This window comes from Penicillium odoratum, assembly GCF_028828045.1.
Source record: "Penicillium odoratum strain IBT 22623 chromosome Unknown utg000008l_segment0_segment0, whole genome shotgun sequence".
NCBI classification, from domain to species: Eukaryota; Fungi; Ascomycota; class Eurotiomycetes; order Eurotiales; family Aspergillaceae; genus Penicillium; species Penicillium odoratum.
In genome coordinates this window covers 3,975,972-3,991,774 of record NW_026643150.1, presented here as the reverse complement: position 1 = coordinate 3,991,774, position 15,803 = coordinate 3,975,972, and the positions used below count along the sequence as shown (strand labels likewise).

At 46.5% G+C, this 15,803-nt stretch overlaps 8 protein-coding genes across 8 annotated transcripts; 6 read left to right on the top strand and 2 right to left on the bottom strand.

Moving 5' to 3' along the window:
* Nucleotides 1-10: 10 nt before the first annotated feature.
* On the bottom strand, nucleotides 11-1,560 carry N7520_011727 (cytochrome P450 monooxygenase; the record flags this gene model as incomplete). Its single annotated transcript, XM_057145660.1, has 4 exons — nucleotides 11-523; nucleotides 580-1,278; nucleotides 1,331-1,365; nucleotides 1,425-1,560. 4 exons carry the CDS (start codon nucleotides 1,558-1,560, stop codon nucleotides 11-13), a joined length of 1,383 nt encoding a protein of 460 aa, XP_056991414.1.
* Nucleotides 1,561-2,070: 510 nt separating this feature from the next.
* N7520_011726 (Zn(II)2Cys6 transcription factor domain-containing protein) lies at nucleotides 2,071-3,361 on the top strand (the record flags this gene model as incomplete). The annotated part of the gene is made up of 2 exons (XM_057145659.1): nucleotides 2,071-2,139; nucleotides 2,210-3,361. The coding sequence occupies 2 exons, from the start codon at nucleotides 2,071-2,073 to the stop codon at nucleotides 3,359-3,361; spliced, it is 1,221 nt and encodes a 406-aa protein (XP_056991413.1).
* Nucleotides 3,362-3,496: 135 nt separating this feature from the next.
* Nucleotides 3,497-4,469, bottom strand: N7520_011725 (RTA1 domain-containing protein; the record flags this gene model as incomplete). Its single annotated transcript, XM_057145658.1, has 3 exons — nucleotides 3,497-3,963; nucleotides 4,021-4,269; nucleotides 4,322-4,469. 3 exons carry the CDS (start codon nucleotides 4,467-4,469, stop codon nucleotides 3,497-3,499), a joined length of 864 nt encoding a protein of 287 aa, XP_056991412.1.
* A 690-nt stretch (nucleotides 4,470-5,159) lies between these two features.
* On the top strand, nucleotides 5,160-6,120 carry N7520_011724 (RTA1 domain-containing protein; the record flags this gene model as incomplete). Its single annotated transcript, XM_057145657.1, has 3 exons — nucleotides 5,160-5,307; nucleotides 5,367-5,615; nucleotides 5,669-6,120. The coding sequence occupies 3 exons, from the start codon at nucleotides 5,160-5,162 to the stop codon at nucleotides 6,118-6,120; spliced, it is 849 nt and encodes a 282-aa protein (XP_056991411.1).
* Nucleotides 6,121-6,484: 364 nt separating this feature from the next.
* N7520_011723 (thiolase family protein) lies at nucleotides 6,485-7,853 on the top strand (the record flags this gene model as incomplete). Its single annotated transcript, XM_057145656.1, has 4 exons — nucleotides 6,485-6,622; nucleotides 6,677-7,311; nucleotides 7,360-7,761; nucleotides 7,814-7,853. 4 exons carry the CDS (start codon nucleotides 6,485-6,487, stop codon nucleotides 7,851-7,853), a joined length of 1,215 nt encoding a protein of 404 aa, XP_056991410.1.
* A 1,479-nt stretch (nucleotides 7,854-9,332) lies between these two features.
* On the top strand, nucleotides 9,333-10,829 carry N7520_011722 (class-II fumarase/aspartase family protein; the record flags this gene model as incomplete). Its single annotated transcript, XM_057145655.1, has 2 exons — nucleotides 9,333-9,491; nucleotides 9,546-10,829. The coding sequence occupies 2 exons, from the start codon at nucleotides 9,333-9,335 to the stop codon at nucleotides 10,827-10,829; spliced, it is 1,443 nt and encodes a 480-aa protein (XP_056991409.1).
* A 536-nt stretch (nucleotides 10,830-11,365) lies between these two features.
* On the top strand, nucleotides 11,366-12,006 carry N7520_011721 (uncharacterized protein; the record flags this gene model as incomplete). Its single annotated transcript, XM_057145654.1, has 3 exons — nucleotides 11,366-11,752; nucleotides 11,837-11,854; nucleotides 11,905-12,006. The coding sequence occupies 3 exons, from the start codon at nucleotides 11,366-11,368 to the stop codon at nucleotides 12,004-12,006; spliced, it is 507 nt and encodes a 168-aa protein (XP_056991408.1).
* Nucleotides 12,007-12,694: 688 nt separating this feature from the next.
* Nucleotides 12,695-15,589, top strand: N7520_011720 (FTFMHR domain-containing protein; the record flags this gene model as incomplete). Its single annotated transcript, XM_057145653.1, has 7 exons — nucleotides 12,695-12,770; nucleotides 12,825-12,879; nucleotides 12,960-14,040; nucleotides 14,094-14,216; nucleotides 14,270-14,320; nucleotides 14,373-14,497; nucleotides 14,548-15,589. 7 exons carry the CDS (start codon nucleotides 12,695-12,697, stop codon nucleotides 15,587-15,589), a joined length of 2,553 nt encoding a protein of 850 aa, XP_056991407.1.
* Nucleotides 15,590-15,803: the final 214 nt, after the last annotated feature.

Below are 15,803 nucleotides of genomic sequence, written 5' to 3'. Positions count from 1 at the left end.
CAATTCTGCGTCATCGTCGAGTCCATTGCACTTGAATGAGCTCAGGACGCTCTATATGCAAAGTAAGACCTGATTTGCTTTGCATGATCACCTTTAAGGCTTCCACGCGGGCCTGCTCCACGCTAAAGCCTGCCCTTGGTGCAAGCTGCACGTAGTGATTTCGCAGCAATGTGACAAGCACAGCAATTATTTCAAGTTGAGAGAATCTTTTCCCCGGACATCCTCGAGATCCTTCTCCCCATGCTAGTAGCGAGTCAATTTTCTTGCTGTCAATGCTTTCTTGTCTCGTACCACTCTGGTTATTTGCATTCTGGGAGCTGCATAACCATCGACCTGGAATCCACGAGAGAGAATCAGGCCCCCAATCAGCGGTCCTAGCGTGAACAGCAGGCGGGAGGATATTGATCTGGACATTTGCGGGAATTAGAAGTCTGGAATCATCAGACTGAACAACCGTCTGTGGTTGATTTGGTGTCTTCCGTAGAACTTTGACCACTGGTCCATAGAGTCGGAGTGTTTCGTACTAATCAGTTCAATTAATACAGCTCGGTGTGCAATTTTTCCAGAAGTGAGTCATACCATGATCGCCTTGAGTCTGACTGTGCGAGGGAATATCTCTTGAATGGTCGGCACAGTAGTTGGAGTAATGTCGGACATTATTTCATCCAGCTCTTGGGTTACCCAAGCCTGCCATTCTGGGAAAATTGCCAAAAGATAGATTATGTAGACCAAAGTGTTTGCCGTGGTTTCATGACCAGCGAAAACAAACAGAAACAGATTTCCTCTAATCTCCTCATCTGACAGGATTTCCCGATTGCTAGATGTGAGTAATGAAGACAAAAGGTCGTTGCTTGGGAGAGGATGAGATTTGCGGTTGTCGATGAGATTATCCAAAAATGACCCAAGGCTTTGCAGGCTGAGAGCAAACTTGTTCGGTGTTTTTGGTCGAAAAGGTGGTCGAAAGAAACTGAGCATCTTCAATTTTGACGTGTCTGAAATGGTCATGATACGTAAAATAGTTGACAAATGTCTGTTCGCAATTTGGATATTGAGGTCATCTTTGTTGTTGTGATCGACCCCCATACATGCCTTCATCAAAACAGCGAAGCTCAGCTGAGTCATCTCTTTCTGAGTATTCGACACCTTTTCCTGGCATACAAAATGGTGCAGAGAACTGGAGGCTTGATCGCAAGACTGTAGCCAAACTGTTTCATTCACTTTGTCTGAAAAGGCAGCGGCAGTGGATTTCCGATGACGTTTCCAGTCCTCGCCTTCGACCTTGATTATTGTGTAAGTTAGCTGAAATGAGAATTGGTATTCATCAACATACCGAGGCCAGGCTTCTTCCAAATACGTCGATTATCTCTGTGACGAAGATAAGTATGGTATCTTTCGGCAGTTCGGAGATGTAGGGTGCTTCATACTTATTACTTCAATCGGCTTGGGAAAGTCAGTTGATCGCGATAAGATTTGTTTGGCAATCTTTTCCTCCCCGACAAAGAGTTGGATGCCGCTTGGACTGACGAGGGCAAAGACATCGCCGTAGCCCTCGGTAACCATGTATTCCCCAGAGAACAGCCAGTTGATCCGCGCGAAACGGAAAAGAGGGAAAGTCTGTGACACAATTCCAGGCGACCTGTTTCGAATAACTGTCTGCACATACCTCCAAAGTAGCCCATCATGCGCGACTGGGCAAATAACAAGTGGAACTTTCAACTGCTTGGCAAGGGACCAATTTCGAAAAAGAGGTAGAGCCTGGTTACCGCAGATCAGGATGATAATCACTAATAAAAGGGAAATCATAGCTGCCTGTATAATAGTAAGTAAAAATTTGTCCAAAGCCAAAGCCAAATCCGCGAAGAACAGGGGAACTATATGGATCGTGTGTCCTGGGGCCATCTTGAGTGGGGCGGGTATTAACCAATCGGATCAATGAAGTGGGTCTGGCGTCTCGTACTCGTGTTTCTCACCACATTCGGGTCTCAATTGCTAAACTTATCACTGCTTGCCTCCTAGGCTCCCACTGCGTTATATACACACATCATCCTAATACCCTACTCTCAAATCACGATGCATTATCGGCGGGGACACACAAAATCCCGGCATGGCTGCACTACTTGCAAAACTAGACGTGTAAAGGTCTCATTCCCATAATTTCCGTTTTTCGGATCTACCATTTATCTCTTGATAGTATTAATGATTACTACAGTGCGATGAACTACGACCAATTTGCAGCAACTGCGACCAAAGACGTGAAACATGTGTTTATCCCGGTCTAGGGCCTCACTTTTTTGCGGATAATACCCGAAGACCTCAGAAGAAAGCTCGATCACCACCAGAAGATCAACCACAGACGACACCTGATGCCCACATTTTCATACCCGATGCATGGACCTCGCATTCACCGGGCAGCTCAATTCCAACTCCTAGTTTTTCTTCATTGGACATGACCCAGCTAGAACTTGTATTACAATGGATCAAGCACACACACAAATTCGCTGTGCGGAACGAAGAGACAAGAAAAGTCTGGGAGATGCCTGTACTTGAAGAAGCTCTCAAAGCACCATTTCTTATGCACGGAATATTGGCACTTTCTGCTATGCATCTTTCACATTTACGTCAAGATGAAAGACATGTGATGTGGCTTGACATCGCCATAGCGCATAAAAATACCGCTCTGGTGATGTTCTCTGATCAACTACGCAATATCAGCCAGACAAATGCGAAAGCCATGATGATTTTTGCTGGCCTGGCATTTGCGTTTAGTCTAGCAAGTGCTCTCAAAATGGAAAGCAAAGAAGACGGACCAGGCTTGGATGCCCTCACAAATGTCTTTGTTTTGGCTCGAGGTGTCCAGGCAGTGCTAGATGTGGAGGGAGAATTCTTGCGACAAAGCAACTTCGCACCCCTTCTCAATGTCATAACCCCCGAGGTCGATATTCCTGATCATTTTTATGCTGCGATGGATCGACTTGAGGAGTTGAAACTTCAGTACCATCAAATGGATCCTGATGTCGACTATGACTCGTACACCAGGACGATCGATCAATTGCGGCAACTTGCTGTTTTTAGCTACGCCGAGCCTACGTCGATGACTATGGCTGCTGGGTGGGCTATTCGAGCCCCGCAAAAATACCTCGATGATCTCAGAGCTCATAAACCTTTCGCTTTGGTAGTGTTGGCTCACTACTGTGTCTTTCTGCACATGGGCCAAGAAAACTGGTCTATAGGGTGTTGGGGCCGCAAGGTTCTTGAAGAGATCACCCAGATCCTTGATCCTCATTGGAAACCTCATATTGAATGGGCTGTTTTAAATGTTCTCTCGGGAGAAGACCAAATACATCATGACCAAGAGACATGAGATGGTTACTTGAACCCTTTTCGTACAATAGTCTTTTTGGAATCAAGTCTTGATATTAAGGCAATTTGAAAAAAAAACTATCTCACGTACTGATTCATTACGACATAAAAAATCCGCGGATTATCTGACGCCTTTCTATACGCGGTCTTCACCAAGCTCAATTACTGAGGTGGAAACAAACTTCCGAGTCTTGATAATCTTCTCCGAATACGTCTCCCCACGACCCAGCAAGCAATTGATCTCACTCGGGTGTGAGTACTGAAGAACCATCATGACACAAAACATCAGCAGTGCATCAAAGACATAGATGAAAACCTCATGTTTCATCAGATACCCGCTGTATCCCTCAAGATACTCCACCACTCGGACCACCGAACGGATCAGAATTAGAATGCTGGAAACATAGAGGGCGGTCATATGCCGAGGCCAGATTCCTCCCAACTCAACGGAACGAGCGGTGGGGTTTTTGCCGAGGCGAACCTGGAACACGATGGCTGTGATTGTGAAAAAGCCAAAGAAGATGATCTGCACGAAGAGACCACCGATGATAACGTGCTCGCCGGTAGTCGGGCTACTTGTATTGGCAACCATGAGACCCGCTCCTGTCATGTTGTTAGCATTGTCTATGATCATATCTTATATCCGAGTGTGGAGCATACCTGAAGCTTGCATCAAGAAAGACAAAACATCTCCAGTGACGAACATTTTGGTCAACCATTTTATTCCGATCATAGATGATCGCTCTGCATCAGTCATAAGTATAATTCGACCGAGAGTCATATATATGCTCGCAGCGAAAAATGCGGGTGCGATCAAAAGCAAGGCACTTTGAATGATATAGGGACCTTCGGTGAAATTGGGCGACTCGCGCGAGGATAGCAAACGGCCAACGTAACCAATAGTTTCGACTATAGGGAAGCATTAGCACAACGTCAACATGAGGGAATAATCTCAACTTACGAATCCCTCCAATCAAGAATGGAATCATAAACCATGTTCTTGTTCGCACAAGTTGATAGAAGTGCAGAAGGGTACTCAACCCAAACAATACAACGAAAATCGCGGCAGCAGCAGCTGATGGGTCATAGTAGTAAAACGTGAAATTCATTGCAATAGATAACAGACACGGTCGGCTTGGTATTCTCAATGGAAAAGATGTCAACTAACTCAAAGTCAATTGGATCTGCTAATAAAGATAGAAACAAACAATGATGGGGAATAAATCCCTGGACCCTGACAGGGAGAAGGCTTATATAGATAATTCTCACAAGTGGAGTAGATGATTGATTTTTGCCGCCTAGTTCAGGACTCAGGAGTATACGTTAGAGCCATGGTATCACGAATAGATTCGCATTCGTGTTTCTACCCCAGATAGGAAATATAGTGGGTCTCGAGGATCTGACCAATCGTATGTCATTCGTACTCGTACCCTTATCTCTATCAAGTATACAAATAGTAATTTTTTCTCCCGAAAACTCTTCTCTTCGTTCGAAATTTCGTATACTTCTCTAGAAAGGGTCTGGTATTGTTATTTTAAGTTTCTTTGAACATATCGATTAATTTAGCCCACTTTACAGCTAATCGTTGCCTGGTCAGACCTAATATTATCCCACACGCTAGCAGGTTTACGCAACAAACAGATCCATGTCTCCATAAGGCCCAGTAAACATGAAAACATTTATTCTTATTTAACGGATGCCCTTCGCAGGGCCAGTTCTAGTATTTCCTCACGACTCTCCTTCAACCTAGGTTCTCTTCAATTCTTTTTTTGTTATATCACGTTTCTCTTTCTTTTACGATGACCTACAAACTCTACAACTATGACCCATCACCTAGCGCGGCTATCGCATTTGCAGTCATATTTGGCCTTTCAGTAGCGTTTCAAATCTGGCAGGTAATTCGAAAAAGAAGCTGGTTCTTCATCCCCTTCGTCATTGGAGGACTTTGTATGTTTTTCTAATGAACAATTGTCCGCCGACCTTGTTATGCTAAAATACGCGAATAGTCGAGACAATCGGCTATGCAGCAAGATACTACAGCGCTAAACAGTCACCCGACTGGACGACCATGCCCTACGTAATTCAAGAACTATTCCTTCTCCTAGCACCCTCCTTCTTCGCAGCATCCATCTACATGATTCTCGGTCGAATCATTCGCCTATTGAATGGCGAGTCGAATTCAATTATCCGACCAACGTGGCTCACAAAGATCTTCGTCACGGGCGATGTCTTGTCCTTTCTCATGCAGAGCAGCGGTATGGCTCTTTTCATCCCGGTTATTAGACATGAACTGATAGCTGGGATATAGGAGGTGGCATGCTCGCGACCGCCAAAACAACATCTAGTGTGAACCTAGGCGAGAATATCATCGTCGGAGGTCTCTTCGTCCAGGTCGTCTCATTTGGAATTTTTATCATCGTCTCTATTATTTTCCATCGTCGGATGCTGGCTACTCCGATGCATGCTTTGGTTAAGTCGCGGATTCCCTGGACGCGTTATATGAAGGTTCTATATGTTGCGAGTGCACTTATAATGATTCGATCGATTTATCGTGTGGCTGAGTATATTCAAGGGAATACCGGCTACCTGCAGAGAACAGAGGCATTTGTATATGTTTTTGACGCGACTTTGATGGTGATTTGTTGTTTGATTTTCAACGTCTTCCATCCAAGCGATATTTTGTCCAAGACGCGTGATATTGAAGGGGGGGAGGATTTGGAGATGATGAATCAAAGTGGATATAGGACTGTTGGGCTGTGAGGCTCAGCTTGAATAGATGAAGATAGAGTATGAAGATGTTCTCTTCGTCCTCGCAACGTCATCGAAATTAAGTCCACATTCCCAGGTCTTCATAAAGGTAACCCTTAGGAGTCAAACTCTCCCATTGCCATCCACACAACGGTAGTGAATTTCATGTTCATACAATGCAAACAGAGTATTATTGATATCTCCTCGGACATGTAGCCACCCCGCATGAGACCCCAGGTATTGCGGTGTGAGGAAACGATGATCATCGACTCCGAACGCGCCCCACTAGAGCCACGCAGATCCACACCCGCACTCCCGCATTACCCCAGTTTCCCTCAAGGTATCGTGCCCACACAATCCAGCACGAAACACAAATATGCTTCGAAGGACAGCAGGAGAGATTCTGAAAAAGAGCCCAAACGATGTGGTAATTCTCTCCGCAGTGCGAAGTCCCATCGCACGGGCATTCAAGGGAGGTTTCAAAGATGCGTACCCAGAAGAGATTCTGATGCCGGTAAACCACTCCGATTGTTGGTCTGCTATTTCAGCTGAGCTGAAATACTCATAGGTCATGCAAGCAGCCGTTAGGCGTGCAAATATCGAGCCGGGTCAGGTTAATGACGTGCTAATTGGGAATGTTCTTTCGGAGCTGGGTTTTGCAAAGACCGGGCGCATGGCTCTCAATGCTGCGGGGTTCCCGAACTCCACGACTTTCCACACTGTCAATCGGCAGTGTTCCAGTAGTCTGCAAGCGATCACGCATATCTCGCATTCAATTTTAGCGGGACAGATCGACGTCGGAATTGGAGGTGGTGTGGAGAGTATGACGCGGAATTATTCGACACGTGGAATTCCAGTGGATGTTTCGCCTTTACTGAAGGAGTCGCCAAAGAAGGATGCGACAGATTGTTTATTGCCCATGCTGCAGACTTCAGAAAATGTCGCATCGCGGTATGGGATTAGTCGACGTGAGCAGGATGAGTTTGCCGCGGAGAGTCAGCGTCGTGCGACGGAGGCTCAACGATCTGGCAGGTTTGCGAATGAGATCGTGCCCGTTCAAGTTAGATCAATCAGCGCAGGTATTGACGAGGAGACAATTACGGTGGTCGAGCGTGATGAGGGCGTTCGTACAAATGTGACTGCGCAGAAGTTGGCAACGCTGAGTCCTGTGATAGAGGATGGGTCTAGCACTGCTGGGAATTCGTGAGTTGCATATTTGGCCTAATTTTATCACATTCTAACATGGTCTAGTTCTCAAATTTCTGATGGTGCCTCAAGTGCCATACTTGCTCGCCGGTCCTGGGCCGATGCTCACGGCTTGAAGCCCATTGCCCGGTTTGCTGGCACCCAAGTCGCGGGCTGTGCGCCCGACGAAATGGGAATCGGGCCCATTTTTGCGATTCGAAATCTTTACAAATATCTAAGAATCGAAAACAAAGACATCGACATTGTGGAAATGAATGAAGCATTTGCAAGCCAGTCCATTTACTGCATCCGTGAGCTGGGTCTGGACATGAGCAAGATTAATCCGAATGGTGGTGCCATTGCTCTAGGACATCCTATCGCAGCGACCGGTGCCAGACAGGTCGCTACGCTGCTCTCGGAGCTTCAAAGACAAGGTAAAGAGATGGGCATCGTGAGCATGTGTGCCAGGTAAGATCATTTCGGCCTACATGTGAAACATTCGCTAACATTGCATTGCCAGTACCGGTATAGGAGTGGCATCTCTCTTCATTCGCGAATAAACCTAAAGCATGTTACATGAATGCTGCAAGAATACGTAGAAGCATACAAATGCACTGAACATCAATCACACATCATTCGTATAATGTTAGCATTCTTAGTAGAGAAGTGATCATCAAGGGTCAGGGGCCTATGACGAGTGTTCAGCTCGCCACAATTATTACCCCAGTATCGAGATCAGAGATCCGCTACGTATGCTGAGGAGCCTTATCGGAGTTTCGAGTTTCCGTGTAAAAATTACGGTGTAAACCCCGTAGAGGTCCAAATATTTCCGCATTCTCGCCCTAGCATATAACCCATTCCCCCTCCCAGTCCCCTGTGAACATCCTCCCCTTCAAGCATCCCAAATTAATACATTGAACTCATCCGCCTACTAATATACACGATAAAAATCCGTCATATCAACCATATCTGCGCCTAAAATTTTTGTTTCGTAAGTACCCGCCTATAGCTAGCGGGCTCCAAGCTTCAGCTGACTCAATTTGAACGTGAAGAAATCTCTCCCCAAATACCACCGATGACGACCTACATCACATGTTTTCTCAGAATGGTCAGGTTCTTGATGCGGTACGTCAATTCACTGATACCTCTATTCACACCCCCTCTTAATTGAAGCATCTGAGCCGATGGAAAACATGCGATTGCTTATACCATCTAGATAGTTATGCGTGACCGTAGTACTGGCCAGAGCAGAGGGCATGGTTTTGTTACCTTCACCGATGAGGCCGATGCAAATAACAGTATATCAGCAATGGATGGGGTAGATTAAGTTTAGTTCGCTTCTGCGCATATTGTAAACGTTGGCTAACCAAGCGTTATAACATTGCAGTCTGAACGGTCAGGCCATGAAAGTTATATTGCACATGCAGAGCCATTAGAGAAGGGGTCACCGCTAGCCACACAAATACTAGCTCTTCGGAGTATCCCAATAGTCAAGAGAATTTCACGTTCTTGTAAATAAGTAGGGAGATATGTAATAAACATCAGTTACATGGTTCTACTGCGGGTGGCGCACATTATGACTATCCCCTCTATCATTACGTCATTTTGTAAGTCTGTAGAATCGGCGAACTATGGATCCACCAGCATCTTTCGCTATATGTAGGTTTCCAAAAGGAATGCTGTCTAGCAAGTTGGATGAGTATTTCGCGAAGCTTTCGAGATCGCTGAGTACCGGAAACAAATCTGTCCAACTGCGAGATTGATGGCACTGGCCAATCAAAGCTCGTCATTTCTCGTCACGAAATCTGGACATCCATAGATAATGCGAATACGGATAAAAATTGCATTTATTTTCCAACTATTCGCAGGCTTTCAGCATATTCCGAGGTCTCCATTGTTGAGCCTTGTCAACCCCACATACGTGTATGTTATGTGGGGCACAACTTAGACAAGCTTGATCCCAATCGCCACAAAGCCCATCACCACTGGAAAATTGATAACTCTGCGAATATTGAAAAAGCCGAAAGCAACTGCACACCATGTCCATTGCTCTGCGTCTCTCGCGCCCTTTATCACGGGCCACGGCTCGGCCCATCAGTTCCATCACTGCCATCACGGGACAGAAGTCAATTGGCTCAGTCAGTGCGATTGATTCGGGCATTTTCCGTACATTATTTGGAACCGATGAGATTCGCAAGGTGGGCAAATTATCACTATTTAGCACTAGAACCAATCTTATGATAATCACATAGGTCTTCGATGATGAAGCATACATCCGCCGCTGCGTGGATGCCGAAGCCGCATTGGCTCGAGCACAATCCAAATGCGACGTGATCCCTTCTGAAGTTGGAGCTTTGGTAACGCAACGAATACAAGAATCAACCTTGGATTTTGAGCGGCTGCGTCACGAAACTGAAATCGTCGGCTACCCGATTCTCCCGCTCGTCCGTCAGCTGTCGGATATATGTGGTGAAGAAGTCAGCAAATATGTGCACTGGGGTGCTGCGACGCAGGATATCATGGATCTAGCCAGTATTTTACAAATGAAAGAGGGACTGGATATCATTGAGAAAATTCTCAAGGATGTCATCAAGTCTCTGCGCAAACTGTCTGAAAAGTACAAGGACACTCCAATGGCCGGACGAACACACTTGCAGCATGCACTGCCGGTAACCTTTGGATACAAGTGCGCCGTGTGGCTATCTGGGTTCCAGCGACATCTGGAGCGATTGGAGCAGCTCCGAGACCGAACTTTGATGGTACAGTTTGGTGGCGCAGCAGGTTCACTTGCATCCCTGGGAAATAGCGATGATGGCCTCCGGGTGCGTAGGGTATTGGCAAAAGAGCTTGGTCTGACCGATCCTTCGATTACCTGGCACGTCGCACGCGATGGTATAGCCGAGATTACCAATTTCCTCGCATTAATGGGTGGTTCAATGGGGAAGCTAGCGCTGGACATTATTATCATGTCTTCGAATGAGCTGAGTGAAGTGGCTGAGCCTTTCGTGCCTCACCGAGGAGCATCATCGACCATGCCTCAAAAGCGCAACCCCATATCCAGTGAGGTCATCTTGGCCGCGTCTAAGATTCTCCGGTCCAACGCGGGTCTTGTTCTTGATGGGATGGTAGCTGACTTTGAACGGGCCTCGGGTCCCTGGCACTTGGAGTGGGTAGCTGTGCCAGAGAGCTTTGTTATCGCTGTTGGAGCTTTATCTCAAACTCATTTTGCACTTTCAGGCCTTTCTGTCAATAGCAAGCAGATGCTGGAAAATCTTCACTCCACGAAAGGATTGATTGTCGCCGAGGCTGTTATGATGGGCATGGCACCATATGTGGGCCGTCAGCGAGCACATGATATTGTGTACGAAGCCTGCCGGGAAAGTCTTGAGAAAGAACGGACTCTGCTTGAGTCTCTACTAGAGAAGGAGGAGGTTACAAAGAAGATGAACCAGAAGCGTCTAAGTGAACTTTGTGACCCAGTGAATTACTTGGGCGCTGCATCGCGGATGGTGGATGATGTCCTGGCGGTTCAATAAGTCACACCCCCAAGGCTGAAGTACAGAGTATAATGCTACCTTTCTAATATAGTATAGAGAATCAAAAATGGATACAATTGCTGCAAATGGTTAACCCTATTTGAAATACCAGACTTGAAGCGCAAGATCGTTTTATGGACGGCTTTGGCGTTTCACCACAGTGTGTTATATGCCATTGTTGCAAATTCAACCTTATTCACTCCCAACACTTACCATGATGAGGCTGCTCCACATGCACAAATAGCCCCACAAATGATTCAATCAGCGGTCCCGATCAAGCTTAACCCTGACTCGAGATCTCAAGAGGTATCATGTGGGTCTAAGATGTGGGAGAGGTACACTTTGTTACACTCTATATAGGTCTCACAAACTTGAATTATGATATTCTTCTACACAGCTGGGAAGTTTCAAGGTCATCTCACATTTTTAAATGTCGAGACATGACCCCGCCCTGAAAAGATTGGAATTAACCTTGCCTCGGCTTGACGGCTTTACTTGACCCTCATCCTGTCAACTTCCATTCTTACATTCGCAAGATGACTTCTCCGCCCATCCAGGAGACACAGCCGATCAACGATTTGACCAATTTTCCTTCCCAAAATGTGACATTGATCGACCATACCAATCCGTCAGTCAACTGCGTTATGACAACCGCATCTCACGATCCCTTCACCCCGTCGGCTGGTTTCCTGTGGTTTGGCCCACGCTGGGATGTCGCCTCCAACACTTTCCGTCTAACATTACTTCCACCGTATCTCAGCCGCGGAATTTTGGCCTCTCTGTACGGAATTGGAATTGGTCGCTCCGATGACCTCCTACCTGGTGGAGGCAGTGTTGAGATCAGCCACATACCCCACGGAAACTTTGACGAGGCATACGTTTATGAGATGAGGTACCAGGTATATGAGTCTCGATCCTGGAAGGTATGTTGTGACTTAGCACTCATTCTTGTTCACGGAGTAAGTGCGGTACAGCTGTGGCATCTTCAAACACGGCACTAACTCAAGGCCTGGGATGCGTTGCCGGTGAGTTTTGCCAATTGAACCTTCGAGTATTGGCAACTAATTTGTCTCAGGACAAATTTACCGCCTACCTGAAGATTCAGAAGATCCTTAAACGGGTTAAAGAAGGCAAGAAATCTCGCAAGCAGGATATAGAGATATTTGTCGTAAGATGATCGTTTGGCAGAGACGGTCAGTCAATAGGAATGCATCTTCTCCCCACGCTTTCCCGTTTATTATGTGGCTTTCGACTTCAGTCTCGTGATGTCATGAATACAGTTGCCGGTATTTGACTGCTAACAATTGCCGAACTATACTCATCGTACAGCCAATGGGACGGTTAGAAAACCAGATGACTCAGCATCCTATCTGGCGAAGATGCTGAAATTCCCCTATGAAAAGGACAGGTATTTGCTGGATTGTATAATTCCTGTGAATCAATTCAGTTTCCTCTTTGTCCAGCATGGCTAGCCACTCCATGTCCGAAGACCAGCAACGATTTGCGGTTAACCGGCAGCTTTAGGGCTCGGGAACTACCCCCTTCTCACCCCACGGGGAATTTCCATTAGCTTGGACACTAAGGGCCCATGCTGTGCACCTAAGTTCATGCCACCGTCCCTTGATTGGGTAACCATGGCAGATCCTCGGTAGAATAAGCCACTACGTTTTCTAGTCCAATAGAACAGAAACCAAGGAATGTCATTTGTGAAGATGAGATCGGGTTAACCCCCCAAGAGCTGACTAAGGTTCCCCCCTCTTCCGTCTCCCAACCGGTGGGAAAAGAGCTGTTTTTCTTATTTTGCTCACCCTTCAATGAGAGATATCATTTTCTCGGTGATGTGAAAACATTTTCATATATCCGTCATGGTCCTTCGAAAGTGCACCATCTGTGACCGCCGGTTCAAGAAGACAGAGCATTTCAAACGCCACGAGCGGTCACGTCAGTTTCCCCGGACTGCATGAAAATTAATTATATTCTGACGCGTCAATCTAGACACCAAAGAACGTCCCTACGAGTGCAATGTTTGTCATAAAAGCTTTTCCCGAAGGTAGGATTATTTACTGAGACGCGAATTTCTTGATTGAATATCCACATTTTATTATAGCGGTAATCTAATGATTAAAACAGCGATGTCCTGAGTCGCCATGCCAAAGGCCATAATCAAGGCACAGCTACTGGGACCAAGTCGAAAGATTTAGGTGGAAACAATGCATCAAATCGACACCCCTCCACTGTATCCGGAGCATCGCCGATGATGGCTGGCCCTGGTATAGAGAATGGGACGCATTTGTTACCTCCCATTGGTGCAGATGCGCATCAAACCACCAATGTTCCAGTCCCCCGGGATATGTCGCTTTCAACTCCCGGGATTCCACATTCCCCGTTAGACTTTCTCGCGAATATCTCGGCACAGCAAGGCCGAGCTGATTCTGATATCCACCCCATGTTTGAAGACCAGCAGCAGTACTTCAGCTGGAACGAAGTGACTCCTTCAGATCAAACCATGCAGCAAGTTAGTGCAGGGTTCGAGGATGTACCGAACGATATGCTGCAATTGTGGCTTGAGCCTCGCACAGATGGAGGATCCAATCATGGATCGCTGGATATGGGCCATTTGCCGTTAATGGGAGACAATGTCGTGATGACTCCAGATCCCCAGAATCGACGTTCAATTGACAGTGGCCAGTCTGGAGGTGACAATATTCCTAATGAACGATTTTCCAGGGTACAGCGGTGCTGGCTTGCGCCAACGAATCATGGTCGGCTGGTGAATAGCCTTTGGCGAGATATTGTCTACACTAATATTGACAATGTGTTTTCGATCAAACCTTCGAATCTGCCCAGTGATATCAACTTGGTTCAAGGGTCTCGATATGGGGTGGATGATAATTGCAGACGCTCTTTGCAGGCAGCATTTGCCCAGACGCCATTTCCCTTTTCGCAAATGCAGGCTTTAAGAAATGATATTCCATCCCCTGCCATGTCTGGCTCAACTTCTACATCATTCCCTCATTTTCCTCCGGCGGAGGTTTTGGACATGGCATTAGACCTTTTCTTTCGGAAATTCCATCCTCTTGTGCCGTTTGTTCACCTCCCGACCTTTTCTGCAAAGGGAACGCGCCCGTCCCTCCTCTATGTGATGTGTCTCATTGGAATGATGCTTATGGGAACCAAGGGTACGGCGACTTTTGTTCTACGGAATTTTACGGTTAGCACCCCAATCTATCTGTATTGTGAGACATACTGATATTTTCTTCCAAGCATATGCTTGAGAAGATCACATCTGAGCTGGCTAGATACACTGTAGGTGGGGAAAGCCCGGCTAATACTGTGTCTATCTATGCCACTGCTTTTCTCTTCTTGAACTTGGCAGTGTTGACAGGAGTGAGTCCCCCTTGTAATACCTTCATAAGTTATCACCACTGATTGATTTGAAGGAGAAGTCCCATTTAGAGCAATGCCAAATGCTCTATGTCAACCTTATGTCGGTATGTAAAGCTTGCCATGGGATACGCCTCTTGTTGATACTAATTTTTGTAGATTGCCCAGAGGAATGGACTCTTCGCTGCTACTGAGGGCCAAATACTTGATATGACACTTTTCGAAAGTGTACCTGACATTGACATGCGATGGAAAGCCTGGAGTAAAGTCGAATCTACCAAGAGGCAAAGACCCCTTTCCTTGTCCTTGTCGAAACCTACTAATTATCAAATAGAGTTATCATCGGTCTCCTTCTTCTGGATTCTTGGTATTCATCTCTGCTTTCAAACAGTCCAATTATTGCCCCCGACTCAATACAAATCATCATGCCCTGCCACGAAGCTCTCTTCCGCGCACACTCTTCCATGCGATGGACTCAACTCATCCGCGGTGGCAAGAGAATCCTCGCTTCAACGGTGCTGGCACCGTCTGAAAACATCAACATTCCCACCCTAGAAGGCCCTATGGACGACTTCAGCATTCAAGCGGTACTCGCAATGGTCCAATTACGTCAATCAGAAGCTTATCACCGACTTCTCTCCAATCGTGCCAGCTACCCCTTCGCACCCTGTCACACATACGCCATGGACGGTCGAGCCCGGTGTCTCCCATCCCTTCAATCACAAATATCAACATTTTATGGCGAATCACTTCTTCAACTCAGCCCGAACGCCCTCGTCATGTGGCACCACATGTGCATGACTCTCACGGCTGACATTCAGATCTTCGAATTCGCAGCTGGTCGAGCCGGTCCTATTCCCGCGCGAAAAGCCCTCGATGATATCGCTCAGTGGTCGCAGACCCCCGCTGCTAGACGGGCCTGCCTACACGCAGCACATATCTATAAAGCAATGGTCAACCGCAAAGCGTCCGACCATCCAACCTTTCATTCTGTCTTCGCAGTCTTCTCCGCCGCTCTAGTATTAGGTCTATACACATTCATGGTCCCCAATTCCGCAAGCACCCCTTCTGGTGTTGGTTCTATCGACCTGATGGACGATATCGACTGGGGCCAGGTTGGAACTGAAGGATTCACCAGTTTCATGGAACCCAGAGGAAGCCAAACATTCTCGCCGACGGATGACGCGGCGGTCAATTTTATTCGCAATGGTGCTACGATTTATCTTCGTGGAGTTCCGTTTCAAGGGGGGTATCAGTCTGCTCGAAGAACTTTTCTAGATTACGCGAGTCTTCTCAAGGATTCTGGAGAGTGGAGTGTGAAGAAATTTTCGTATGTGCTTCATATTATGAGTGATGTGTTGATGGATGTAGAATGAGCCGGTCTTGGCTGTTGGATGACTAAGGTCTAATATCATGATATTCTGTATATTAATTGTATCCCGGATCTATCTAATTAAATCAGAATAAGGCAGATGAATAAAAAAGAGAAAAAGTCAGTACAGAAAGCCTGGAAGTGCAGGCTAGTGACTTGTATATTTCGTGACCGGAGACTAACAAGGAAAATATCAAACCAGGTCTACACGGATAGTT